This window comes from Lichenostomus cassidix, chromosome Z (assembly GCF_008360975.1).
Source record: "Lichenostomus cassidix isolate B80296 chromosome Z, HeHo_3.0, whole genome shotgun sequence".
In the NCBI taxonomy this organism is placed as follows: domain Eukaryota; kingdom Metazoa; phylum Chordata; class Aves; order Passeriformes; family Meliphagidae; genus Lichenostomus; species Lichenostomus cassidix.
This window is the reverse complement of record NC_139511.1, coordinates 33,071,401-33,096,123: the sequence shown is the minus strand read 5'-3', so window position 1 is coordinate 33,096,123 and position 24,723 is coordinate 33,071,401. Positions and strand designations below refer to the sequence as shown.

Sequence of the window (24,723 nt, the reverse complement as noted above, 5' to 3'; positions counted from 1 at the left end):
ACACCATTATTTTGAATAATAAGTACCTCAAAAATTCTCCCACAAAGTAAATATAATTTTTAGTTGGTGGCAGTGTTTCTTCCCACCTATTTCTCCTTCTAAGCGCCCAACACACAAGCATCAAAGGCTGCAAACCCGTAACTGACCTTAGTCAGAGTTCAATAAACGCAAAGTTTCTTGGAAAGCCCAGTTCCCCAGCACAGGGCTCTGGAAGGAAATGCTCATCTCCTGAGCAGATTGCAGAAAGGTCATGTAGGGAACAGTGCAGCACTGACACAGATGCAGTTTCACAAACTCTTGGCAAGGAGTGAGCTTAAGGTCACTTCTTTCTGCCTGTATTCTGTGGTGCCTTCCTCACTTCCAAAAAGGCCTGATCAGATTTTCCAGAAGCCTTAAAAGCCAACAAACTGAGTATTTGACTATTAGATATCTTCCATCCCAAGCTCCCTTCCAGGTGGCACTATTACAGTTAAACTGCTTCAAAACACGAATTTGCCCAATGGGTAAAATTTAATCTAATCATTCCATTCAAAAGAAAAATATATTAGACTAGAGAACATGCCATCTTTTAGAATGACATTATCTTTTAAGAGCAACACTTCTAGAAGGAAAGACAGCTGTTTCTGCCCTTCTACTCTTAGACTCCAAGATATTAATGCCCATTGCTTTGTTTTAAATCATGGTAAAAAACCCATTCTCTAGTATTTGCTAACATTTATTTTATTTTCACACACTTTTATCTTACTGAACAGATAGGATGTCTCTCTTTTCAGAGGCAATACTAATGATGCAAGAGGTAAAAGTATAATGCAGTGAGAGAAGGGATTGCTGGGTCATACTCTTGTAAAACAACCCTTTAGCAGCACAGTCCTCTGGACAGCAAAGGCTAATCAGAGACTGGTTTTGACTGTGTTTTATTTCCCTTGTAAATTAATTTATATTATCTATTACTATTTTCAATATTTTAATACTTTTGATAAATAATTCAGATAGATTGTAATGCTCCATTTCTACAGAAAAATCCCTAGAAATTTTTACACATATGTATCTTAACAGAAAATAAAGACATCTCCAAATAATCCACAGCAATTTAAGACTAGGTACTTGGTTGAAAGTTTTTACATTTAGATTTTTATGAAAACATCTCAGCTTCATTATCTGAAGGTCAGGGCACTTTTTTGAGCTGGCAAGTCTGACTGCATAGCACACATTTTCTCTCTGGCAATCTTTAATTGCAGATAAATTCTAGAAATCCACAGCACAGGCTGCATAAAAATACCTTGCTAGATGGTATCTACATAGGTAATGTTTCTTATCCCTTTATATTCATTAGGTATAGTTTTAAACCAAGTTGCAATGGTTTTATGTTTCAGGTTTTCACTGAAGCATGTCTTTTTTGAAGCACTAATACCAGCAGCAACAGCTCTTGCATGGCCCAAAGTGAGGCTGCACTGTGCAGACAGCAAATGGAAAGAGTCCTTTGTTCCATGAGAGCTCTTTCCAAGCACTTGGGCACTGTTTAGCCTTTTTCCACCTTTCCTTTTTTCTGGCTTACAAAATGACCTGCACGATTTTAAACAAAATACTCAAGCTTTTAGAAAATCATGATCAGTTTCTGAAAATAAAATCATTATTCCACCAAAATATGGCATATTATTTGAAGGACAGATTTTGAAAAAAATTGAAACAGAAATAAGCATGCAATGAGGCAAAGATCTCTAATCCCTGAAATCCTCCTGGGCCTCCTATGATAAGACCCTCATGACTTCTCAGTAGACCTTTGACCTTACCTCATTTTTCTGAAGTTTCAGGTTTCTCTTCAATCTAGTCAATATAAAAAAGAAAGTGATCTACCAGCAGTGTAGTCTTCACCTTTTAATGGCAGGTCCAGAACAATGATGGCACACTACTGCTTCCAATACCAATGGTACAAGATCCATTGTGAAGTGTCATAAGCAAAATGACAGGAATTTATTTTGGTTTTTAGTTATTTCTTTCTTTGTTTTAACTTAGAGCTGCAAATCAGCAAAGGTTGCCTAGCAAAGTATTAAAAACCTAGGAAAAACCAGGATGAAAAATGTCTTGAGAACCCTAATTTACTTCCACTTGAAGGAGGGCATATAACTAAGAACTACACATCACATATACAGTGTTTTTTTTTCACTACATCAGTTGAAATGTTTTCTTTATGTTGATATTTGTGAAATATTAATAAGTTCATTCTCAGTACAGGAGAAGCATTTGGAAAATACTAGGGAATCCAAAAGAAATAAATTTAATTACTTGCTCTATACATAATCAGTGAACTACTTATAGAGTGAGTAAGTGAAGTGAATCAATATAAAACTTGGTTCCCAGGTTTCTTGGTCTGACATAGATCAGAAAAGAAAGGCCAAGGAGAATCTACCCTTGCTTATCACGATAAGCAAGAAGGATGAACTGGTGGTGACTGATGTGGAGAAACATGAGGTATTCAATGACTTCTCTGCCTCAGTCTTCACTGGCAGTCACCCTTCTCACTTGCCTCAAGTCCTTGATCCTCTGTGTGGGTATGGGGAAGTGAATTCCCTCTCACTATGACTGAAGAGCAGTTTTGGGATCACTTGATGAAGCTGAACAGCCACAAGACTATGGGACCTGATAAGATACATCCCAGGGTCCTGAGGGATGTAGGGAGCTGACTGATGCTCTTGCAAAGACATTCACAGTTGAAAAGCCAAGGCAGTCAGGTGAACTCCCTGGTGACTGGAAAAAGGAAACATCACTCCTGTTTTTAAAAAGAGGAAAAAGAAAGCAAGATCTGAGGAATCACAGACTGGTGAGCTGCCCCTCTGTGCCTGGGAAGATAACAGAGCAGATCCTCCTAGAAGATATGCCATGGCACATAAAAGACAATGAAGTGACCGAAGGCAGCCAGCACAGCTTTACTAAGGGCAAACTGTGCCTTTTGACCAATTGCAAATTGACCAATTGGGTGGCCTTCTGTGATGAGTGACAGCAACGGTCAATAAGAGAAGACAAACAGACATCATCTAGCTAGACTTCTGTAGGCCTTGATACCATCTCATGTGACATCCTTATCTGCAGATTGGAGAGATACAGATTTGATGGACTATTCAGTGGATAGGGAACTGAATGGAGGGGATGAAGCCAGAAAGTTGTGGTCCAAGGTTTTGTGTCGAGGTGGAGGCCAGTGATGAGTGGTGCCCCCTCAGGGCTTTCTCTCAGGACCAGTGCTCTTCAAAGTCTTCATCAGTGACCAGACAGTGGGGCCAAGTGCACTCTCAGCAAGTCTGAAGATGACACGAAGCTGAGCTGTGTCATTGGCACAACAGAGGGACCTGGACAAACTTGAAAAATGGGTCCACAATGAAACTCATGAAGTTCTACAAGTCCAAGTGCCAAGTGCTGCACCAGGGTTGGGGAAATCCCAGACATGAGCACAGACTAGGAGTTCAAGTCACTGAGAACAGCCCTTTGAAGAACAAATCAGGGGTTCTTGTGGATGAAAAGCTGGACATGACCCAACAGTGGGACCTCTCAGCCCAGAAGGACAATTGTGTCCTGGGTTGCACCAAAAGCAGCAGGACCAGCAGGGCAAGAGAGGGGGATTCTACCACTCTACATGGTCCTCATGAGACCCCACCTGGAGTCCTGGGTCCAGCTGTGGGGTCCTCAGCACAAGAAGGATGTGGAGCTCTTACAGTGGGTACACAGGAGGTCACAAAAATGATCAGAGGGCTGGAGCACCTCTCCTGTGAAGATAGACTGAGGGTGCTGTGGTTGTTAGGCCTGGAGAAAGAGAAGGTTTTGGGGAGATGCCACTGCAGCCTTAAAGGCTTCTCATAAAAAGGAAGGAAGTGAACTTTTTATACTGGTAGATAGTGAAGGGCAAGGGGTAGTGGAATTAAACTGGAAAAGCACAGGTTTAGACTAGATATTAAAAATAAATTCTTTACTCAGAGGGTGGTGAAGAGCTGCAACAGGCTGCCCTGAGAAGCTGTGGATACTTCACCCCTGTAAGTGTTCAAGGCCAGGCTGGATGGGACTTTGCACAACCTGATATAGTGGAAGTTGTCCCTGCCCATGGCAGGGGGGTTGGAGCTGCATGATTTTAAAGCCATTCTATGATTCCCCTTTCATTCTTATGAATGGATCAGCAAGACAGCCCAGGCATCTAACAGAAATCATCAAATCACCACTGAAGTTAAAATGAAACTAACAAACACAGTTTTTGCCTAGCTACTCAGCAACGGTATTCTAATCTTGTTTTACCTGACTTTTCAAGTTACATAACATTGGTAAATTTGCACCCACAGCAACCTAAGCATTTTATGCATTCATTTTTAATCATTCTTCAAGCCCATACTTGCCCTGTAAACCATTACTGTTCCAATGTGACTTTCTGGTAATTTGCTTGTTCAAAATATCAAATAAGCAAGCAGAAGTTACTCAAGAATAATCAATCAAATCAAAACCCACTGTAACACAATGCTACCTCTATCTGAAAAAGCTGCATCCATTCTGTGGCTTTTTGATCAAATTAGATGTTTTTAGCAAGAACACTGCGGTTGCAGGCAGTGTTTATTGAGTGTATGAACTAAATTCTGATAGAACAAAAGTAGTCAGAGTACATTAAGTAATTTTCCAAAGAGTACTTACTGAAGGTTGTGATTTGGGCTGTTTGTTGGACCTGCAAACATAAAACAAACAAGTATTGCTGACAAGTTTATCTCAAGGACAACATCATAAAAAAAGTCAATAGCAATCTAGAGGAAATTGTCTCTTTAAGCAAGGTTTGTCTCAAGATTCAAACAAAACCGTCTGCATTCCTGAACATAATTATATATTGTTATTTTCAAAGCCACAAATAAAAATCACATGAATCTACTGTCTGTTCCAGCAGCAACTTGAATGGACTTCATTTTTTTAACAAACTATCTTCCACCATAAAAATACAGGCAGTTAGACAAGGTGTTACCTTGACACATCACTAACCTGTTAATAAGCCTCACCTGAGCCTTACTATCAGAATTTTTGATGTGGCCAGGGGATGCTCAACTTTTGTCACTGCAGGAACAAGGTTCACAACCCAGCATTTCACTTCAATACCCAATCACTACAAACTAAACTGTGGAATTGATTATTTACATTAAAAATTAGAAAAAAAAATTAGAAAAATGCACCTACAATTTTTTCTCCCATTGCTCCAGAGGCAAACTAAATAAAAGGTAGGCTTCTAGATTGGTTGATTAAATCTCTAAAATACAATAAAAGCACTTGTAGAAAGGTGTGGTGTACCTTCACATGTCAAAGGACAGAATTTGAGGCCAGGCTTCACGTAGCAGCACAGAATTGATATTCACAAGGATGGGCCCAGAACTATGAACATCACACAGAAAACTGCTTCTCATTCTTCCCTTCAATTTTTGGGGTTTTTTCACAGACTGAGTTCAGCAGGAGAGTGAAAACTCCAGGCAATGAAATGGTACCTTTTCGTACTTTTATATTGGCACTTCTTTAATTTTTTTCTTCACTGTGTATTTACAGAACTCTACACCTGTATTTACTTTCTTTTATTAGCAGTTAAGGGGTATCAAGTTCAACTGAGAAGTTCTGTGCTGGGAGAGAAGCCCTAGGCACTGACTTTATTTTCTTTTGTGTTGAGAATTTTTCTTAAAACATGAAATTCATTTCTCATTATATTATGGTTAAAAACTAATACCTGGTCTATAAAGCAGTCTGAGTAGTTATAAAAGCCAGGAACTCACCAAGCCTGACAAACAAAACTCCTGTTGCAGTTATTGTCTTCATGCCATTTGAAGCCACGCACTGGTAGTATCCTGTGTCTGTGGTATCCAGGTCCTGGATTCTCAGACGTGAACCATAATCTGTTTTCCTGATGATGATCCGTCTTGGTTCCTGAACCACTGGAGCATCATTTTTTAGCCATCTGACATTTGGAGATGGATTTCCTGCTACCTTGCAGTGGAGGATTGCTGTTTGCCCTTGGACTACAGTGATATTGTTTACTGGTTCCAAGAAGGTCAGGAAGTAACCTAAGAGGACAAAAAAATCATAAAAGATCAAACTTTACTTGGGTTGTGGTAAAAGCCTGCTCAAAGGCACTTTCCTAAGAGAAAACCTTGGAAACAATTTCAATTTTCTTTCAAGTGCATATTTAAAAAAATGCAACTTGCTGCTCTAAGGGCACCATAGCATCACACTCCAATCTGTGTTTCATTGTTCACTTCGTGTTTGTGGGCAGGTGGGTATGCAGATTAGAAGGTCAAGCATGAATTGGTAACATTACACTCCTAACTGCATATTTGGCACCTATTTGAAGCAGTAGTGATTTTTCTACATCTGACATGCTGAAATACTAACAACCTAACATACATCTAATGCTGTTCTGTTCTAACAGTAAAATACATCCTTGTTCCATAAATTAATAATCCCAGTTGTAATCATATTGGAATATCATTGTAATTTTACCACATAATCGTCTTACATGATCATAGATTTGTCTCAAAAAGAACTGCAACTGCAAAAGTTACTTTTAGATATTAGTTGGACTTGTCAGTTGCTCAACAAAATCTTAAAATGAGTCTGATTTGGACAGGCTTATAAGAAATTTTAAAGATTATATGCCTCACATTCAATTTAAAGAGATAATGTCTCAATTGCAGAAATAACCTGTGATACAGAGGGGACCTTTAAGCTGATTATAGACTGTCATTTTTAAAATTAAGTCAAAAAATATAGTCAATGAAAGGATATTGTATAATAACATTTTGTAGTTATTTTGTAAGTGAAAATTACAAGCCCTAATTTTTGGTTTGTTGAAAGCAAAGGGCTTGTCAAGACGGCTGTATTGGTGATCTCTAGGGATGACAAAAAAAGAAAGAACTGATGGAAGAACACTGTCAAAACCTGACAAACCAATCTTTTGTAGGTTACTATTTATAAATTTAATTTGGTGTTAGGAGTCCTGCAACTGACACACACCACACACTGAAAGCTTCACAACATGTAATTCCACTGAAACCATAATGCTGTTACATTACCTTGCAAAACAGGTAAGAAAAGTATCTAGCTGTCATGCTCATAGGTTTGTTTTAGTGAATTTAGACCATTTAGACATAAAGCACCAGGAACTCAAATTACATTACATTTTCATGTAAGTTGGATCCAAATATCAAGTATATCTTTCATATCAAGTTGGATCCAAATATCAAGTAACTCTGATGAGTGTGGACATTTCCTAACAGTCAGATTATTTTGCAATTTTTAAATTAAGAGATAGCATATTACTGTGCAGGAATATAACACCAGTAAAGAAATGGTGAGCACAGTCTGGTTGCTGAAATACCTTAAGCAAATTGATTATCTGCTTTGATCTATGTTTGACAGGACCATGAAAATCAGTTCCTCTGTAATGGCTAAGTATAGCACTGGAGAAGGGAGCAGTAGAAACAGCAGAATATAATAAATTTTACAAAGCCAGATTTTGCTGGAAAACTGGATTTTCCTGTGTATTACCATTGGCCTTTCCTGGTTTAATGAATAATATGAAAATACAATGTAGGCAAGTGTGAATTTAGTTTGTTACTAAACAGAAAATGAAATAAATTCAAGTATATATAACTCCACATTATATTGAAAGCTTACAGGAAAATTATAATATCCTTTTTTTGTCATAAGATAATAAATTATTCTTCATGTAATTTTATATTAGTTTTCCCTATTTTAAATTTAAAACTTCAAGAAAAGACTTCAAAAAGACTTCAAAACATTTTGACAGAATGCAAACAATATACTTCAAATACTTCATATAAAGGAGAGAAAAACTATATTAATGCTTTCAGCAATGTAACACCACAAAAATTTCATTTTTTATCATTTCCAGTTACATTTCATAGTGGAAAAAGTGAAAATACTATGACGACATTTTGTCAGGGAACAGAAAGCCAGTAAATTACATTCTTGATATAGGAAATTGAAGCCATTGATTAAAACGTCTATTTGAGACAACATTTTACATTCATAAACATTTCTAGAAGCATGAAAAAAACCCATGATCTGTCCTACCACAAGTTAGAAAGTATTTTCTATGGGTATTTCACTATTAGCTTGTTATTTCACCACTTTTTAATAATCTGTATATAGTTTATGCTCATTAGCACCATGAGATCCTGGGCTGCATCCACAGGGGAATTACCTAGCAGAGACAGCAATACAATAATCCCTATCTGCTCAGTGCCTGTCATGCCACACCTGGAGTATTGTGTCCAGTTTAGGTATCCAAAATCCAAAAATAACACAGAAAGACAAGAGAGTGTCCAAAAAACGGCTACCAAATCATCAAAAGGCTAGAGAACCTGTCCTGTGAGGGAAGACTTGAAGTAGTTAAGTCCCTTCTCCCTGGAAAAGAGAACCCTTGGGGAGGCACCATCACAGTTTTTCAGTACTTAAAAGGCACCTACTACAAAGGGAATTGAGACATTTGTCACAAGGAGCTACACAGAGAAGACAAAGGGCAACAGGGGAAAGTAGCCCAAAAATGTTTCATTTCAATAGAATAAAGACATTTTTTGCAGTGAGAACAATCATTCACTGGAAAATGAACTGCCCAAAAATGTGGAGTCTCGTCACTGGAGGTTTTCAAGACGTGATTGCACAGAGTATTAGACCATTTTGTCTAATGGCTTTCTTTCCCCAAAAACCTTGGATTGGATGATCTTTTGAGGTGCCTCTCAGTCTGGGATGTTCTGTAGATCTATGGGTCTATGATTCAGCAATAGTGGGGACAGGCTGAACGTGCCCATACAAGGGAGGCAAAATAAACTGTTTAAGACCTTTTTTTTGCAAAGAAGCTTGGCCACTTCCAGCATGGAGCCAGCACAGACGTACATTCATCTGGCTTCTGATACCCAATAAATAAAAGAAACAGAGAAAATCTGTCTAAAAGGTGAGACCAATTCACTGTAAGACAAAAGACATGGATTGTGGTCTGTCTGGCTCTTCAATACACTTTTTATACTTCACAAGCAAGTACTGGAAGGTCTACATTGCTCTTGTGCTATCGGTCAGCTTTCCTGACATTGGTCAGCTTATAGCTTGCTCAAACACTTACCACTATTTCACTTTTTCTGATTTAAAATCAGCTGGGTGAAGTCTTCTTTTTGGGATAGTCATGGATATTACATTCAAATAAATTTGGATGAAAACAGATAGTAAATTTACTTATTAGGACTTACTAACTCAGGATTAAATCCATGTGAAATCTTCCTGCTTTACTAATTAAAACACAGTTACTGCAGGAAGTAATTAGATCGATATCTTTTAAGCCATCCAAAATATTTCATATGAATCTGTGAGTCTGATCCTAATAATAACTAGAACAAAACTACTACCACAAAAAACAATGCCAAAGATTTATGGATTAGTTCAGACCCAGTGCAATTAGACAGACTTCCCCTGGAGTCAATGTAACTGCATCTATTTCCTGCAGGTCAGAATTCAGCTTTAGTTCGTCATTATTCCCGCCAATTTCACAGGTATTTTCTGTAGAGTTTTGTATTACCTTGTTATTACAAACCAAGTAATAAATATTTTAACCTAATGAATTTTGAAGCATTTGTGTTTTCCAAAGTTCTCCAGAGCAGCCTAGGAGCAGCAGGGCAGCTCACAGCCTATCCTCTTCCTCTGTTCACTCTGAACTGCACACTCTCTATTTGCTCGTTTCATTTCCTCTGTGAGAAGTGATGTTTAAAAGCTCACTGATTCTGAAGTATTTGTATGACAGAGCGGGCAGCCATTTGCTGAGCTGCTCTGTTATTTGGTGTCCACTTTAGATAACCCATAATTGCAATTCCTTCAAACAAAGTGGAAAATTTAACCAACCATGTTCTAAAGAATGTTTTCTTTATTTAATTTCTGTGGTGATAATCAGCAGTTACTTTTTTTGTAATGTACATCACACCACAAACACAGTGTAGATGCCAGTTTGGTGTGATGGTTTGGAGAAAAAACAAATTTTCCCAGGGTAAATTAGGACCTCAACAATGTGCAAAGCAATTTTCTTCCAATGTTGCTCTCCTTCTGTCTTAGTAAATCTTAATTTGGACAGGTATGAAGAAAAATGAAATGTGAAAATGTTAGAACTTGTAATTAACTTGTGTCCTATATTTTGTTTAAAGCATCAGTCAAGTAGAATTCTTTAAAACTAGAACAGAAACGTTTATCTGTTTTAATAGTAACATAATTTTGAAACAGAGAATAAAGACTCTCTGTAAACTATTTTCTGCCTGTTACATGTTGCCAAATGTCCTATTATAACATTCATATTATAAAGAATAATATTTTGTTTGGGAATGGACAACAAATAGAATTTTTCTTTTAAATACAAGTAGAATGTCCAGAATTTTCCTATGTTGTGCAAATAATATTGTTATATACTGGTTTTTATACTCTGGCTTGTTTCCAAGGGTCATTGAAATGAAGGAAAATGCCTCCTTTGCCTTCAGTGGCCTTTGGCATGATTTAAGTATTTCAAAAGGAAAATCTATGTGATGGATATTTCTGCATTTGCTGTAGGCAACAATGCTGTAAATTAAATTTCTCTTTTATTACGATTTCTAACATAGTCTACAACCAATACTAGTATTTATTTTGCTTGAACAGATTAAAAACTGTTCTGTCAAAAAGTTATGAGAGGATAATGCAACTTAATCTATATATTATGTTATGCTATCATATTCTATGTACTCTATGAATAACATAGCTTAGGGAAATGATTGACATGAATTTCAGCAAAACTCTTTCATATTTTGAAAAACCTTTGTTAGGTTGCCAGAACTTCATATTTTTAAATGGAATAAATTTGATATAAATATATCAAACAGAATCCCACAGCAAATCAAAATTAAGATGACAGGTCTATTATTCATGCTTTGGCAAGAATATAAAAATAAACTTTTCCAGTGTGTGTCAAATCATTGTCAAGATATGCACAAGAATAGATACTAAACTAAAAAGCTAAAGGGTGCAACTATCACTAAGACCTCACATGCATATTATATTTCTTAGTTTTATTTACATTATTCTGGCACTTACATGTCCAAGTTACTGGCTCAAACCATATGTGTTATTCTTGGCATAAATACGATATAAAACGATTGCTCTGCTTTTGTTATTTTAAGATCTTTGCTGTGATTTTGAAGTTCATTCTAAAAAAAACGTTTTAAACCTCCTTAGTTACTTCAGATCAAGTAAATTCTGGATTAATTGTTTTCAATTCAAGTTTTAGTTTCTGTTTATTTTTTATTGCTTTTACTCTTTTATCCTTATGTGATTTTTAAAAATAACTATGCATTCATGATTTTAAAACAAGCTTCAAGACGGCAATCATTAAGAGTATGTACTAAAAATTTGTAACTCATTTTATCTCATGACTTCCAAATAATTCATGAATACTGAAGTCTCATGAGATGGGATGATACCATTACCCTTATTTTCCAAATGCCAAAAACAGAGCAATGCATGACTTCCCAATTCACACATGGCCTAAGTGACAGTATCTATGATGCTACGCTGAGATTCACATCTTTCTGTATTCCTGAGACAATGACACCATGACATAATCATCCATTTTGGATCTTACCCAAGCTGATCCACCTTTCTGCATTGTACAATCCAGTTTTTGAGAAAAGGAAAGGAATATGTGAGTCATGAACTGCTGGATACCTGAAGATACAAGAATCCCTTCAGACCACCTAGTAACAATTGCATATATTTTTATTACTTTTTAGAATATTTATTTCTCCATAAGACAGATATAATTATTTAAATAACTTTATCCAATGGTCAAAGAAGCCATTAGTCATCATAAAGTCAAAAAGTCATCACTTTGATATTACAGAACACATCATAACTTACAAGACTCAAGGCTTGAGATATTCAGAATTTAAAATCAGCTATTTCTAAAAAAGGGCAAATACTTTTTTCCCCTGCATAACTGCATATAATTTAGACCATTTTCAGATTTATGGACTAAACTTTTCCAATGTCCAAAACCCCTATAAAAATATGTATATTATGATTTGTGTTAAAAACAATGTGGGATTTTTTTTTCACCTAAACCATCTTGCTTTTTCTTTTTTTAATGTTTTCCCACCTTTTTCTCATTTTTGTCTTCATATAACTCTTTTTTTTTAAGATATAGATAAAAGAGCATGATTTTTCTTGCCACAATTCTTTCAAATGTCAACCTTCTGCACTGGCACTTTAACGTTAATATAAACTTATATCCAATACAAAAGATTTTTGGGAAAAATATTTTGAATAATTAAACTAATGGTACTTCCACTAGAAGCAAGGTCACATTTTCTAATAATAAAATATAATTTTTCACCTAGGATGCATACTTTAGCTTATGGAATGCTGAGGAAGGCATCATAGTTCCAAAACTTACTGTGTTATAAACACAGTACTAAGCATAAAGTGTTCACAAAGTTGACATGTAATGGCTAAAGAATATAAAAGAGTTGCAGAGTGTCCTAGGCTTATAAAAAAACTGAAGACTATAATAAGAGAAAATGTACATGAAAGCTGCTGAAATTCACATAATGTCTTTTTAGAGGTGTGTATAACATCACTGCTGTTAGTACGAGTTTAGGGGACGTGAATGACACCACAACATCTTAGCAGGTGGTGGGAGTCCAGCAAAGCGACTTCTTCTACATGTAAATCAAAACTCAAAACACACTGAGAAACACCATCCTAATAAGGAAGGTGGATGAAAGCCTAAGACTCACGAGGTCTTGCACAGAACATTTCCTTAAATAAAAAATAGTCACCCCAGTTCTTCACCCTCTGTTTTATTTAATCAAATATGAAGATGACTGATCTACAGTTTATTAGAGACAGATTAGGAAATGGAAGGGATGTTGGCAGGTCTCCCAAAACACACATGAGTAGTTAACAAAACTACCTGTTATATACTGCCAAATAATATTTCCAGATGAACTGATACTTTTACAGCTTAATTTAATCCAATTTGCATCTCATCCTTCATCCTATTTTTTAATCTCAATGTACAAAAATCTAGCCAGAAACATGTAAAATAAGTTAATTTGGTTCACATACTCTTGAAATATCCTTAGGAACAAGGAATGAACAACTGCCAATCCAGGAATGAAGAATTACCCTTGAAATACTTTCACAATGTGCACATTGTCCTCTCCTCTGAAATCAGTGGGTTTTTAAGACCCAGTGAGAGTATGTTAGAGTGTTTGTGCAAAAGAGAAAGACACCAAGTTTGGCTTACTTGAAAGTATGATTGAGGAAAATGCAACCTTTGCAAAGACTGACTGAACTGAGAAGAGAATTATGCTCAAATGTTTTATTTTTACTCTGAAGCACACCTAAGTTCTTCTACAGCAAATTCTCGCTGCTCTGCTCTGATTTTCAGTGAAATGTTGCTCAGAGACAATGCTTTTCTAGTCATTCAGTGTTCATTCAAAGGAAACAGGGGAAGATAAACTCTCCTCAAAGCCCTAGCCAAGCCATGGTCCTTTCTCATCAACTATCAGAAGGCTAGCTTCACTTGTAGGAAAACACCTGCAACTTTTTTTTTTTTTTTTTAATGCACATTAATAATAATACCTTGCTTAACCTGGTTATGTTTTTGGAGACAGAATCAGTTTTGGGACTTCTGGAAGATTCTAGAGAAGAGGATGACTAATATGCTTGGTACTTTTAAAGTGGCTTTTAATTTGGGTGTTATTAAAGCCTGCTATCTCCATGCCTGTTTTGGGACTATTTTGAAATAAGAAAAATTTTTAAAATTTTTTTAAAGGTTGATGTAGTTGAAGGGCTTAAGGACTGTTTCCAATGGTCTCAACAGTATGCTCAGACTTTGAAGTAGAACTTTTTTGTAAACAAACCTGCTGCCTTACTATGACTCAGAAACACATGGGCTAACATTCCATCTTTGCTCGTATGGAGAATTTTGTACCTGCATTAAAAAAAAGGGGGAGCGAAATGAGACCACTTCCAAACCAGGCATGCTGGAAATTAACAACTGATTCTGTACCAGTGAATCATTTAAGAATATGGGGCTCTTTTTTTCCCCCTTTTTTTTCTTGAAGGAAATACACAATTCTTATGATGTAGAAATGTTTGAGACGTGATTAATTACTTCCTCAGTCAGGTATTGCCTGTGGCTCTGCAAGGAAGGAAATAATTGGAACTCCTTTCTCAGCAAGAATTTAACCAAGTATTGTCACATGAAAAAAAATCTTTTATGTCCTTAGCCTTAAAAGCTCAGACATAACAAGAGAGAAAAGTGGGACCAATTTCCCAAACAAACAAGCCTATCAGATGCAGTTAAATGGCCCTTTTTCAGCAAAAGTAGTGTGTACTTCAGTGTGAATAAAACAACTGCTGGTACGGAGTGCTACTGACAGAAATGGCTATTACTGAAATTTATTGCCATAATAGATAGCAAATTTTAAACTTCTAAGATACTTCAGCCATTTCAGAAAGTGGCAAAGAGTTGTGAAATGGAGTATACCAGGTCTTCTTCCCACATCGGAGTGACTTAGTGTCACACCAACTAATCAGTAGCAAGGTGGTTACATACATGAAAACAGAAACACATCCTTTTTTAATGACTTATGGAAAAAATTTAAAGGAAGATTCTGTAAAAAACCTTCCAATATGCACAGTCAGGGTAAGAAATCTAACTAATATTCAGGAGGACAATAATAAGGATTAGATGACATTGGAAATCCATGAGAAGAGAGGCAATATTCAAAAGTACCTCAAAGTTCATGTTCTTCTGAAAGAGAAACTACAAGAATACCTGGCCAACACCACAGAGCTCCGTAGACTTCAACACGTGCTCATATAATAATGCAGACATGATTATCTGACACTTTCCCTTAGCGTAAGAGTTGACGTTACTACAGCAGTGCATCCATAAAACGAAAAAATTTAGTACTACAAGTGAGAAAATATGGTTCTGCGGGTACAATACTGAAAATGTCCTGCTTTAGAAAGTTGTACCAAATTGCAATTGGAAGCATTATTTACAGTAAATTTGCCTCTTCAGGTCCAAGAATAGCATTTGGATCTATAGTTTTAAGTGATGAAGTATCCTAAAACATATGCTAATTAATATATTACTAGAAATTCTGACACTACAATCAGTTTAAAAAAATAAAGCACTAATGCTCAGAGCTACTTGAAAAGTAAGTATTCTTGTGTTGTATGGGCTAGATTTAATTACCTCAAGCTGAAGTTACCAGTACTTAAGATTTACTAGAAAAAGAAATAACAATTCATTTTACCTTTAGGTGTTGGAATTGGTCTCTCAAGTCCATCCACGTGACCTAAGGGGTCATTTGAATCTGGAATTTCCATTTCACCTACAAAGCAAAAAAATTTTGTCGAATTGAGGTGTTGAGCTAATCTTTCTGTTAAACACCATTGTAACAGTGAATTCAGCAAACTCAGTCAGTCCACATTCTGCTTCTAGAGTAGCACAGGAAACAACACACAGGAAACACATATCAACGAGGTCAAGATTTATCCATTGCAGATTAAAAAACTCTATAATAATTTGTGGATCATTTTGTGTTTGGCAAAATAAACAGCATTAGAAACCACTTTCCAGTTCTTGCTAGAATAAAATTCACACATTTTTACAAAGAATGAGAACATTTCCTGGAAACAGTGCTGGCTTAGCAAATTAAGAAGTCCCTCAGTTTACTGACAGTCTGAGTTACAAAATGGCATAAATTTGCTATTAAATTTACATTGTGGTAATTCAGATTTTATCTCCAGAAGTCAGACTCATCATTGCTGCTGACTTTCTTATCCTATTCTGAGCCTCATCCCTAAAACATATCCTCAGAAATGAAAATATAACTGTTATCCAAGGTTTTCAAAGTGCGAGGAAATGGATAGACTTTTATGCCCTCCTTTTTTGTGTCTAACATATCGGAACAAGCTAGCAGACTGCAGACAATACTTTCAATTTCTTTTGCATTTGCAGGTCTTGCAAAACTCCAAACATTATAAATCAGGATCTGACCTGTTTGCTCTCTCTTTCAAAAATATTAGGCAAGGAACAGAACCAAACTTCTAACTCAGAAAAAAGGTATAGATGTCCTTTAACTAAAACAACTTCTAAAATGACACCCCCTGTTTTTTTATATTTTCTAATTTATAGTCAATCATCCAAATTCCTTACATCCCTAGTATATCACCAAGACATATAAATCTAAGGTCATCAAGATCTTAAGTGAAAGATCTGGGGTTTATTGTAGATCTGTTAGGGGTGTCCAGGGTATTGTTTTGGGTGAAATGAAGCTTGGGAAAAGGCTCTCCCTTTTCCTTTCGTCCCCATTACCCTTTCTTCAAGCTAACCCTACAACAGTTCTCTGCAAGTCACACTGAAGAAACACAAGTAACTTCAACCCTATCTTACACTATATTATGAAAGAAGAAAATAATTAAGACTCCTTTTTTTGTTGTTGATGCTTTCACCTATTATTTGAGAACAGATTTTGCTAATTTGCTTTTTCATTTACCAGGCAAAACACAGAAATCAGAGACATTCCCTATAACAGGCTGGGTCTAAAAGCATTTCTTTTGTCATGGCGCTGCCACCTTGCCACTACTTCATCTCTCTCTCTTCATCTCACATTGCTCAAGGTTCTTTGCTTGGCAATAGTAGAGATTCCACTTGATTGGTATGCTCATTCCCAGACACCTCAACTGGAATAATTGTGCAGGTGGTGTTGTACCCTTGCACCTTGGTAACACACTCTTTCAATTTAGAACAGCTGAGGCTTGGGCAGACATCCTGCATCTTCTGCCACTCCTAGCATTGGCCAATGGAAACCATAGATAACATTCATCTGCAGACTGGAGGGAGAAGTGGAGATGGGTGGCCAAGCCGGCCATTGCCAAGTCTGCCATTGGAAATACCGCCAGAGTGTCCTCATACCCCTGCGGGCATGGTGCAGATTTAGCACCTGACTTCTAACTGTACAAAAGCTTTATTGATTTGTTTGGTTCAGTGTGAAATGGCGAATGCATGACAGGCCTATTCTGTCAAACTGTGTTATAAAAATAGCAACAATCAATTTCAAAACAAAACAAGGTAAAGTTTTCTCAGAGGAGATTAGTTGGACAGAGTGCAGGGTTCACATGAGCTACAGGTGAGACTGGGCAAGTGCACTGAGACCTAACTTCTGTCACAGAAATCCTATGTGGGCATGGAAATCCCAAGTTAAAAATGAGTGGAGCTTGGGTAAATACCTAGCAGAGAGTAGTACTATGTACCTAGATCTCTTTTTACACTTTTACTTCAGCATTCCTTTTTTTGCTGCTATCAGACACAAGACACAGCATAGCACAGGTCTCTCAATTGCTCCTGTGTGGTTATTCTCACACTTTTCACTAGCACATGTTCTCTCCACAGACATTAAGAGTATCACAGCAAATTTCTGAAGACACACTTCTTCAATTTACATTTGCACTGGGAGTGTGAGGCAGAAGAGATGAGAGTCCTGTCCTTGCACATTGCCTGACCAGATAGGACTTGGACAGGACTTCAACAAAACCAGAACTCAGTCTGAATGCCAAAGACCAGTATGGGACAATGGATGTGCCAGATGTGCCACATGTCAGATATTAAGGAATACCCCTCTTTTCAGGGAACACACAGTCAAGCAAAATGCAAATGCTGTAAATAGTAATGCTTTTAAATTGCTCACCCACACAAAAATTATTTCTTAACTTTTCAAGACAGTAAAGCAAGCCATTCCAATTTATGGAAAATCCCACTCCAAAAGAAAACCTGTATTTAAAATAAACATAATAATATATATTTTTGGTGTACAAAATGCATTCTGTTCCTGTGACCTACTATAGAAAACTGCAGCAGGGAAACAGGTGATATCGAAAATTCTTTTCCCACTCGTATATAAATAATTATGACTTTTTTTTTATTTCCCTTCTCCTGAAAATATGAGGAAGATTTTCTTACTGACAAGGTACAACAAAGGCAGGCCCACTACTTTATTTTAGGCACCAATTACCAACAAAATACAGAAGCAAATATGCAGTGTTACTGAGACAGGAAGGTCCTTTTACACTTTAGAACACTAAGTTGCCCAACCGATCACAGTATCAACTCAGAGGGCATACACCACTTGTCATAAAGAGTTGAACCTTTTCCTCTGAAATGGTTATGACTTCACAGATCATTCATTACTTGAGAGGTAATTGCAATAAACAGACTCCAAAATGCTTGTTGCCATAAGCAGTGCATTAAACAATGCATTAATCTTCATCAAAAATCTGGTCACAAGGAGTGGCTTGCCATAACTGATACCAGGGACAAACCAAGGCCTCAGTGTCGCAGAGAAAAACAGGACTCAGGTATTTTCAACCAGAGTGTGCCTGATTGATTTAGAGCAGTTAAGGGCTGGCTGATGCAATACCACGCAATGTTAATAACTGTCTTTCATTATTGGCAGAACACAGATGAGATCTTAAGAGAAGAGAAGTTGCACAAACATTTCCTATTATTTATTAAAAAGGGCAAAAAAAGGAGTGCCAGAGAATTATAGAGCTATCAGCTTAACTTCAATTCCTGGAAAAATAATGGAACAAAGAGGTTATTTTTAAGCATTTACGATAAAGCAGAGATGAGTAATAACTAAAATAGAAGCCAATGTTGACTTGGCTTACACGGATTAGAATCAAATGTAAGTCAACAATCACAAGCTTTTGCAAACAAGGTAAGCATCACACCAGGACGCACAAACAGCAGTAATTTTCCCTGTCTACTCAAAGCTAATAAGGCCCTAGACTGCTGACTCAATTTTTTTCTATTCCATTTCAATATGGATGAGAGTAAAACTAAAATACAATGACTAGCACCATGAAGACAGTCTACAAAATGTGACTAAGAAAATCAGAAACGTAATGACTACTATGCACACTTGGTCTGAAGAAGATTAGCCAGGACTGAGAACCAGCATTCTTCAAATACACAAGTCTCAGTGGATGAAATTTTCCAGTGTGGCAGATTTGGCAACCATCTATTTCATTTGATACTGCATAGTTCATAGATTCTTCTTCTCCCAGGTGAAGTAGGACTTCTTAAGATCTTTTCCAATCTTGTGATTGTACGAGGAAAACAACCAGCCTTCTACTATTGTAGTTCATATCCCAAAGCTTACAAATAAATCCTTCAACACTAAAATTGCACAGGTCTACAATTAGGGAAACTGTAGATTTTTGTTCTGACATTTCTTCCACTCATCAATAATCTTGTTTCTATAGCTGAAACTATTTTCAGATTTAAACATCAATATGCAACCTTTGCTTCCTGTGGCTGTAACCTTTTACTCAGGTTCTAACTTTCTTCCAATAACATAAAACTCCCAAATTCTCTCTCTTCAGCCTAATACCCTCTAATATTCTGTTCTTTTCTTCATAAAACTTTGTTGACCTTCTGTCAATTACTAGCCTCTGGAGCTCCCAAACAAAGGGCCCACTGTACCCTTTGATTCAGCTGCCAATCTGATTACTTTGGCTGGGGGAGGCAGGCTGCTTGGGTTGCTGAATCAGGGCCTTTCATTGAAATTTCTCTTTTCCAACATCTGCAGCCCCTGGCAACCAATTGCAGAGTGGGCTTGGCAGACCTGTAAAGGGTGGTAAATAGTCTACAAAAGATGCAGTTTGTAGCATAAAATCAGTGCACCCCTTTCATAGTGATGGCAGATTAGAACCTTCACGGCACACGTTCTTAACTGCTGCAGCTTCACATAAAAATAGCTGAAGGTGGGGGAAATAACCTTCACTTTCTGTTGCAGTTGCTCTGCTGAGACAACTGTGAAATCTGCAAAACAGTCACTTCTTAGCTTGTTATCAGCTCGCAAAGCACACTGTTCATAGGTTAGCATGTTAACTAATTAAATTTATTCTTTGGCTATCCAAAATTCTTCAAAATTACTTTCAGCTAAATTCCTAGTAATAAAAAGTTCTCACCACAAGACTATTAGAAAGGGAGTAAGCCTTTCCAAGCCTGCTCTGTTATAACATCAAAATAACATTGAATATTTTGATATTTGAGTAAGTATATTTAAAGTAAAAGCAACACCAGCCTAAAAGTCACAAAACCTTCAGAAAGCGGGTAGAAAACACTGACAAGAAACCTTTTAAAAAAGCCAGGATCAAGTTATATAGAATACATTCCCACAATTCATAAGCATTCCTTGCTAAAGCAAACATCTTGTTTCATTAGCATGGATTTTCCCCTTTAAAGACTTTTTTCTATTTTACCTAAAAGCTATATTGAAATGTTTTAATGTCAGTTAATATGAGGAAAAACATTCTGTTGCAAAATGGGAGAACTACACTACAGAAAAAAGGCAGATACAAGGTTTCTGAATTGCAGCAAAAAAAGAGTATCATTATTTGCATGGAAAATATATAATTAATTTAAAATAAAATTAAAAAAACCCACGAATGTTAAATCACCTTCATTCTGCATAGTGAAGATTCATTTCTCAAACATATGTTAACAGAGATTCAAAATTCCGTATTTTGTCAGTTAAATGCATAAAGGAGAAATCTGCATATTGCATTAATCTCTATTACCATGAATGTTCATTCACAGATTGATCCAGGATAGACTAGCAGTCAGTTTCGCAAAAATTGTTCTCACGTGCATGATGAAAAAAAAAACACTATAAATTTCACAGTGTTCCTGTGCAGCAGGAACTTCTTTTAATAAAATAATCCTTACTAACCTATCATCAAACCACTCTAAAACACTCTATAATAAAAAAAAAAGCTGACCATCAGCACAGTACTACAGAGAAGGAATGATTCTTGATTTTCACACAGAGCTGCAATGAACCCTCAAAACAGAAAAAAGTATACTGAAGACACAGTTTATCTACTTAGTCATCAGCCAGGCGCCTTAGCATGTATGATGAAGTCAGTGTGAGAAGAACTAAATCAGATAAGTCATTTAAAATATTATTAACAGGGATTCAAACACAGCCTTCAATGAATACCTTGATTTATTTCAACACCTCATACTGTTAAAGCATATTTTACATTAACCACACAGCTGCATTTTCAACTGCACGCTCAATCTTTATCCTTTCATTGCACAACTCTCACCAAAAAGCTTAGCTATTAAATAGCTTAGATTCTTCCTCCTGCAGCTCCTACTTGCCACTTAAAATGAGAGCTCAGAAACTCTAGTGAGGCACACCAAGGATAAAGATTTTTTTAAGATTTCAGTCACGGAAGAACCCTGTGATTAACATTACAGTGAAACAAACAGGACCCATGGAAAAGAAGATACACATTTTAAATCAACATTTTCAGTGTGCAACTAAGTTTTGAAGGTGTTAAGCTTTGGATTGCAAGTGATTCTATTAATTCACAGACAAAACTCCCTGATAAAGTTACAGTAAAGTCCAGGTCCTCTTATTTTACAGTGCACAGTAGAGAACATTTGACAGAACACGGCCTGCATGATGAAGAAATATCCAAATCCTATTTTCAATATTTAGGGCTTCCTGCAAAGTCCTGGCCAAGTCACCCAAGGCCAGATTAGAAAAGAATTTGATGCCAAAAGATGCAGACAGATGTCTACCAGGATTTTCAAAAGCATGTGGGCACCTGAATCTCATGTCTGCAGTAAATATCCCTTAATCTTTTGTACCTCAGTTGCCCAGAGGCTGAGAGGGGAAAAGGTTAGCGCCCTGATGTGGCTCCCAGTGCAGCTACATGAGTGTTTGAGTCAGCACAAAGCAGGGAGCAGCGTGGAAGCAAGAAGCTAAGACAGAGAAAAGGTGGAAGAGAGTTTTTGGATGACTATGGTGATTTGTATCACTACAACTGATCACAGAATTTCAAGCAAACCTTTGACGAAGAAACTCCACAATCCCCCAGAACCCTAGTTTTGCTCCCAGTCAAGAAAAGCAAAACATAAAGCACTGTTTGGAAAAAAAATTGAAATGTAATTATGCCAATAAAACTGCTCTTAATGTTTAATAAGTAAGAATTAATTTAATGGTATTTAAAAATGGTATTTTTAAGCCACAAATGTATTTCCATGTAATTTCTAATTTAGCAGAAATGTGACTAAGTCTACTAGCTATCACAAATACAGCTTTTCTGTACAATTGTACACTAAGCAGTCAGAGAAAAGATACTGGGGAGCATATAAAAGCTTTGAATTATAGTTAAAAAACACAAGTAATTCTGGATTTCATGACGAGTGGTCTTTGTTGATAATGTATTATGCTTTGGGAAAAAAAAAAAAGTAAAGCAATTGTGGATACATTCCAAAGCTCTTCACCACCTCTGTTGTAAAATCACAATTTAAACACAACCAGTAGAAGCTCTGAACACACCTGCAGTAGCTTAAAGAACACCAAGCAACATGATAATTATCAATGGCATTATTACATGATTGATTATTTTACTGCTTCTGGCTGTGAAAACAAAATAATCTCAACCAAAAGGTTGAAAATAATCATGATTTATGAGTATAACACTCCATCAACTGGGATAAACAATGATTTTCACAGTGCTCTTTCTTTGTGAAAAAAAAAAAATATTAGAATACAAAAATGCAAGTCCTGTTTGCAGCCTTAGGCTGAAATGTTTAACACTTCAAGTCAGGAAAACACCCCTAGTCAGAAAAACTTGAAAATGGGCTTATTTCCAAGCACCCTCTTAAATGCTTTCCTATATTTGAAACAAAACAACAGTAATAATCTCCCTCAGCCTAAAAGCCAAAATGAAAATAGCACAGATCACAACCAAGTGTAACAGAATACAGTGGAAGTTGTTACATAATGTAATGATTATTTTGACTGGATTGACAACTACAGCAGAGGAACTGCTGTAAATGATGCAAAAAACCCTTCTTATGGGTTTAGTTTTCACTCTCTGATCGTATTTCAAAAGCAGGAATTGCAGCACCAGTCTCTGGTGGCAGGGAGGTCACAGCCAGCCACTCTCCCCTGTGGAAAATAGGGTAAATAGCCTGTTCATATTAATCAGAGCATTTCTTGTATTATTTATGGTATTATAAACATCTCCCTGACCAAAAGGATACAGTGGAAACCAAAGAATAATTAATTCTCAAACCCTATGAGCTGATACTGATTTGAGAAACCTGGGCACGTAAGCAGGACATTGGGGTTATTGATACTTTAAGAAACCAAGGCTGGCAAGTGAGCCATCGACAGGGCACTATTCATCCTTCAATAAAATCATTAAATAGTTCTTTTCTACCACCAAGTATCACAAATATATGTTTCTGTTCCTTCCTATCACTCAACATAATTTTTTCTTAAAGTCCCAAGTAGGTAAAATACTACACTGGCTATTTGAAGCTTTACCTAAGCACCTAGGATTTGTCTCCCTAAATCATAGTAGAATGGAATTTTACAAAGTTACAGTGCTAAAATTAACATCAAATACTGTGTTCAAAGAGAAGCAGCTGATCACAACTAAAATTTACTTCTTACTATTAGTTTTGATCATGACCAGTAGCAAAAATAAGTTAAATATACCAGATTCAATTGTTAGAGAGGGCAAACTTCAACAGAAAGTATTTTGGTTTCTAGATCAAGAGTTTAAAATTCATAATTTTCCAGCGGAAGTTCTCTTTATAATGAGTAATTAGCTATGGTCTGTATACACAGAAAATATTAATTCTTCTCCATCAATAAACAGTACAGATCTGATGGCTGTGGAGCAAATGTGGGGGGAGAAAGTCAGCGTGCAGTTGGTGCGGCCAGGGAGGTCACAAGTGAGCACTCCCAGCACTTTTGACCAGCTCAAATACAGTTGTGGTTAAACATTACTGTGTGTGCACATGTGCACGTGCATGTGCATGTGTGAACATTTGCCTCTGTGACTAGAAAAGGGAGGAAAAAGGTAAGAAATCCTCTCCAGGATGCAGAGGAAACTAACTCCTGATCTATATTTTAGCCATTGAAGAATGCAAACCAGTTATTCTAATCGAAGTTTTAAAGATATGTTATTCATTGGTTAAGTAGTCTTTTCTACATTTCACAGCATGGGGTTATTTATTTAAATAACACTAAAAACAAAGCTTAAGTAATATTTATATCTCTTCATTTGACAGTAGATATCTTAACCCCAGATTATTTCTGCTGACAAGCTTTTTGTCCAGTCCACATAGGAAATGTCTTCTTCCTACTGCAGAATCTGTTTGACTTCCTGGATTACAACTGAATGCATACAGTGAAGCATGATGGTTGTCTGCTCTGAAAGAAACTCCGATTTATCTTTCTAGTAGTAGTTTAAACTACCTTCGATTCTACAGAGGGGGGAAAAACCTCAGATGCTTAAGTGGACTTCAATACAGTTTGTCCTTGTTATTTCAATAACAGAGCTAAGCAACAGTTTTCTGCACAAAAAGAGATGGTATAATATTTGCTTACATTCTTCTCAAGAGCAATAATAAAAAAAGAGTAGAGCCCTGAGGTGAAAGCAGTGTGTGCAGAGTGCTTCCAGATGTGGATATACACAGCTTTCAGTGAGTGCACAGTGAAAGAACTAAATGGAAACTCGTTCAGGTCCCACTGACAATAGCCAACGTGGTCACAAGGATGCACAGGAGCCCCCTTCTGCTGT

General features: G+C 36.6%; 1 protein-coding gene across 1 annotated transcript in view; it reads right to left on the bottom strand.

Annotated features, from left to right (window-relative positions):
• ROR2 (ROR family WNT receptor 2) overlaps window positions 1-24,723 on the bottom strand; it is a 169,732-nt gene that overhangs the window by 29,715 nt on the left and 115,294 nt on the right. The window contains exons 5-7 of the mRNA XM_085043445.1: window positions 15,357-15,434; window positions 5,772-6,059; window positions 4,663-4,693 (exon numbers count right to left, since the gene is read on the bottom strand). Of these exons, the coding sequence (XP_084899571.1) occupies window positions 4,663-4,693; window positions 5,772-6,059; window positions 15,357-15,434 (397 nt within the window). The remainder of the gene's footprint in view (window positions 1-4,662; window positions 4,694-5,771; window positions 6,060-15,356; window positions 15,435-24,723) is intronic.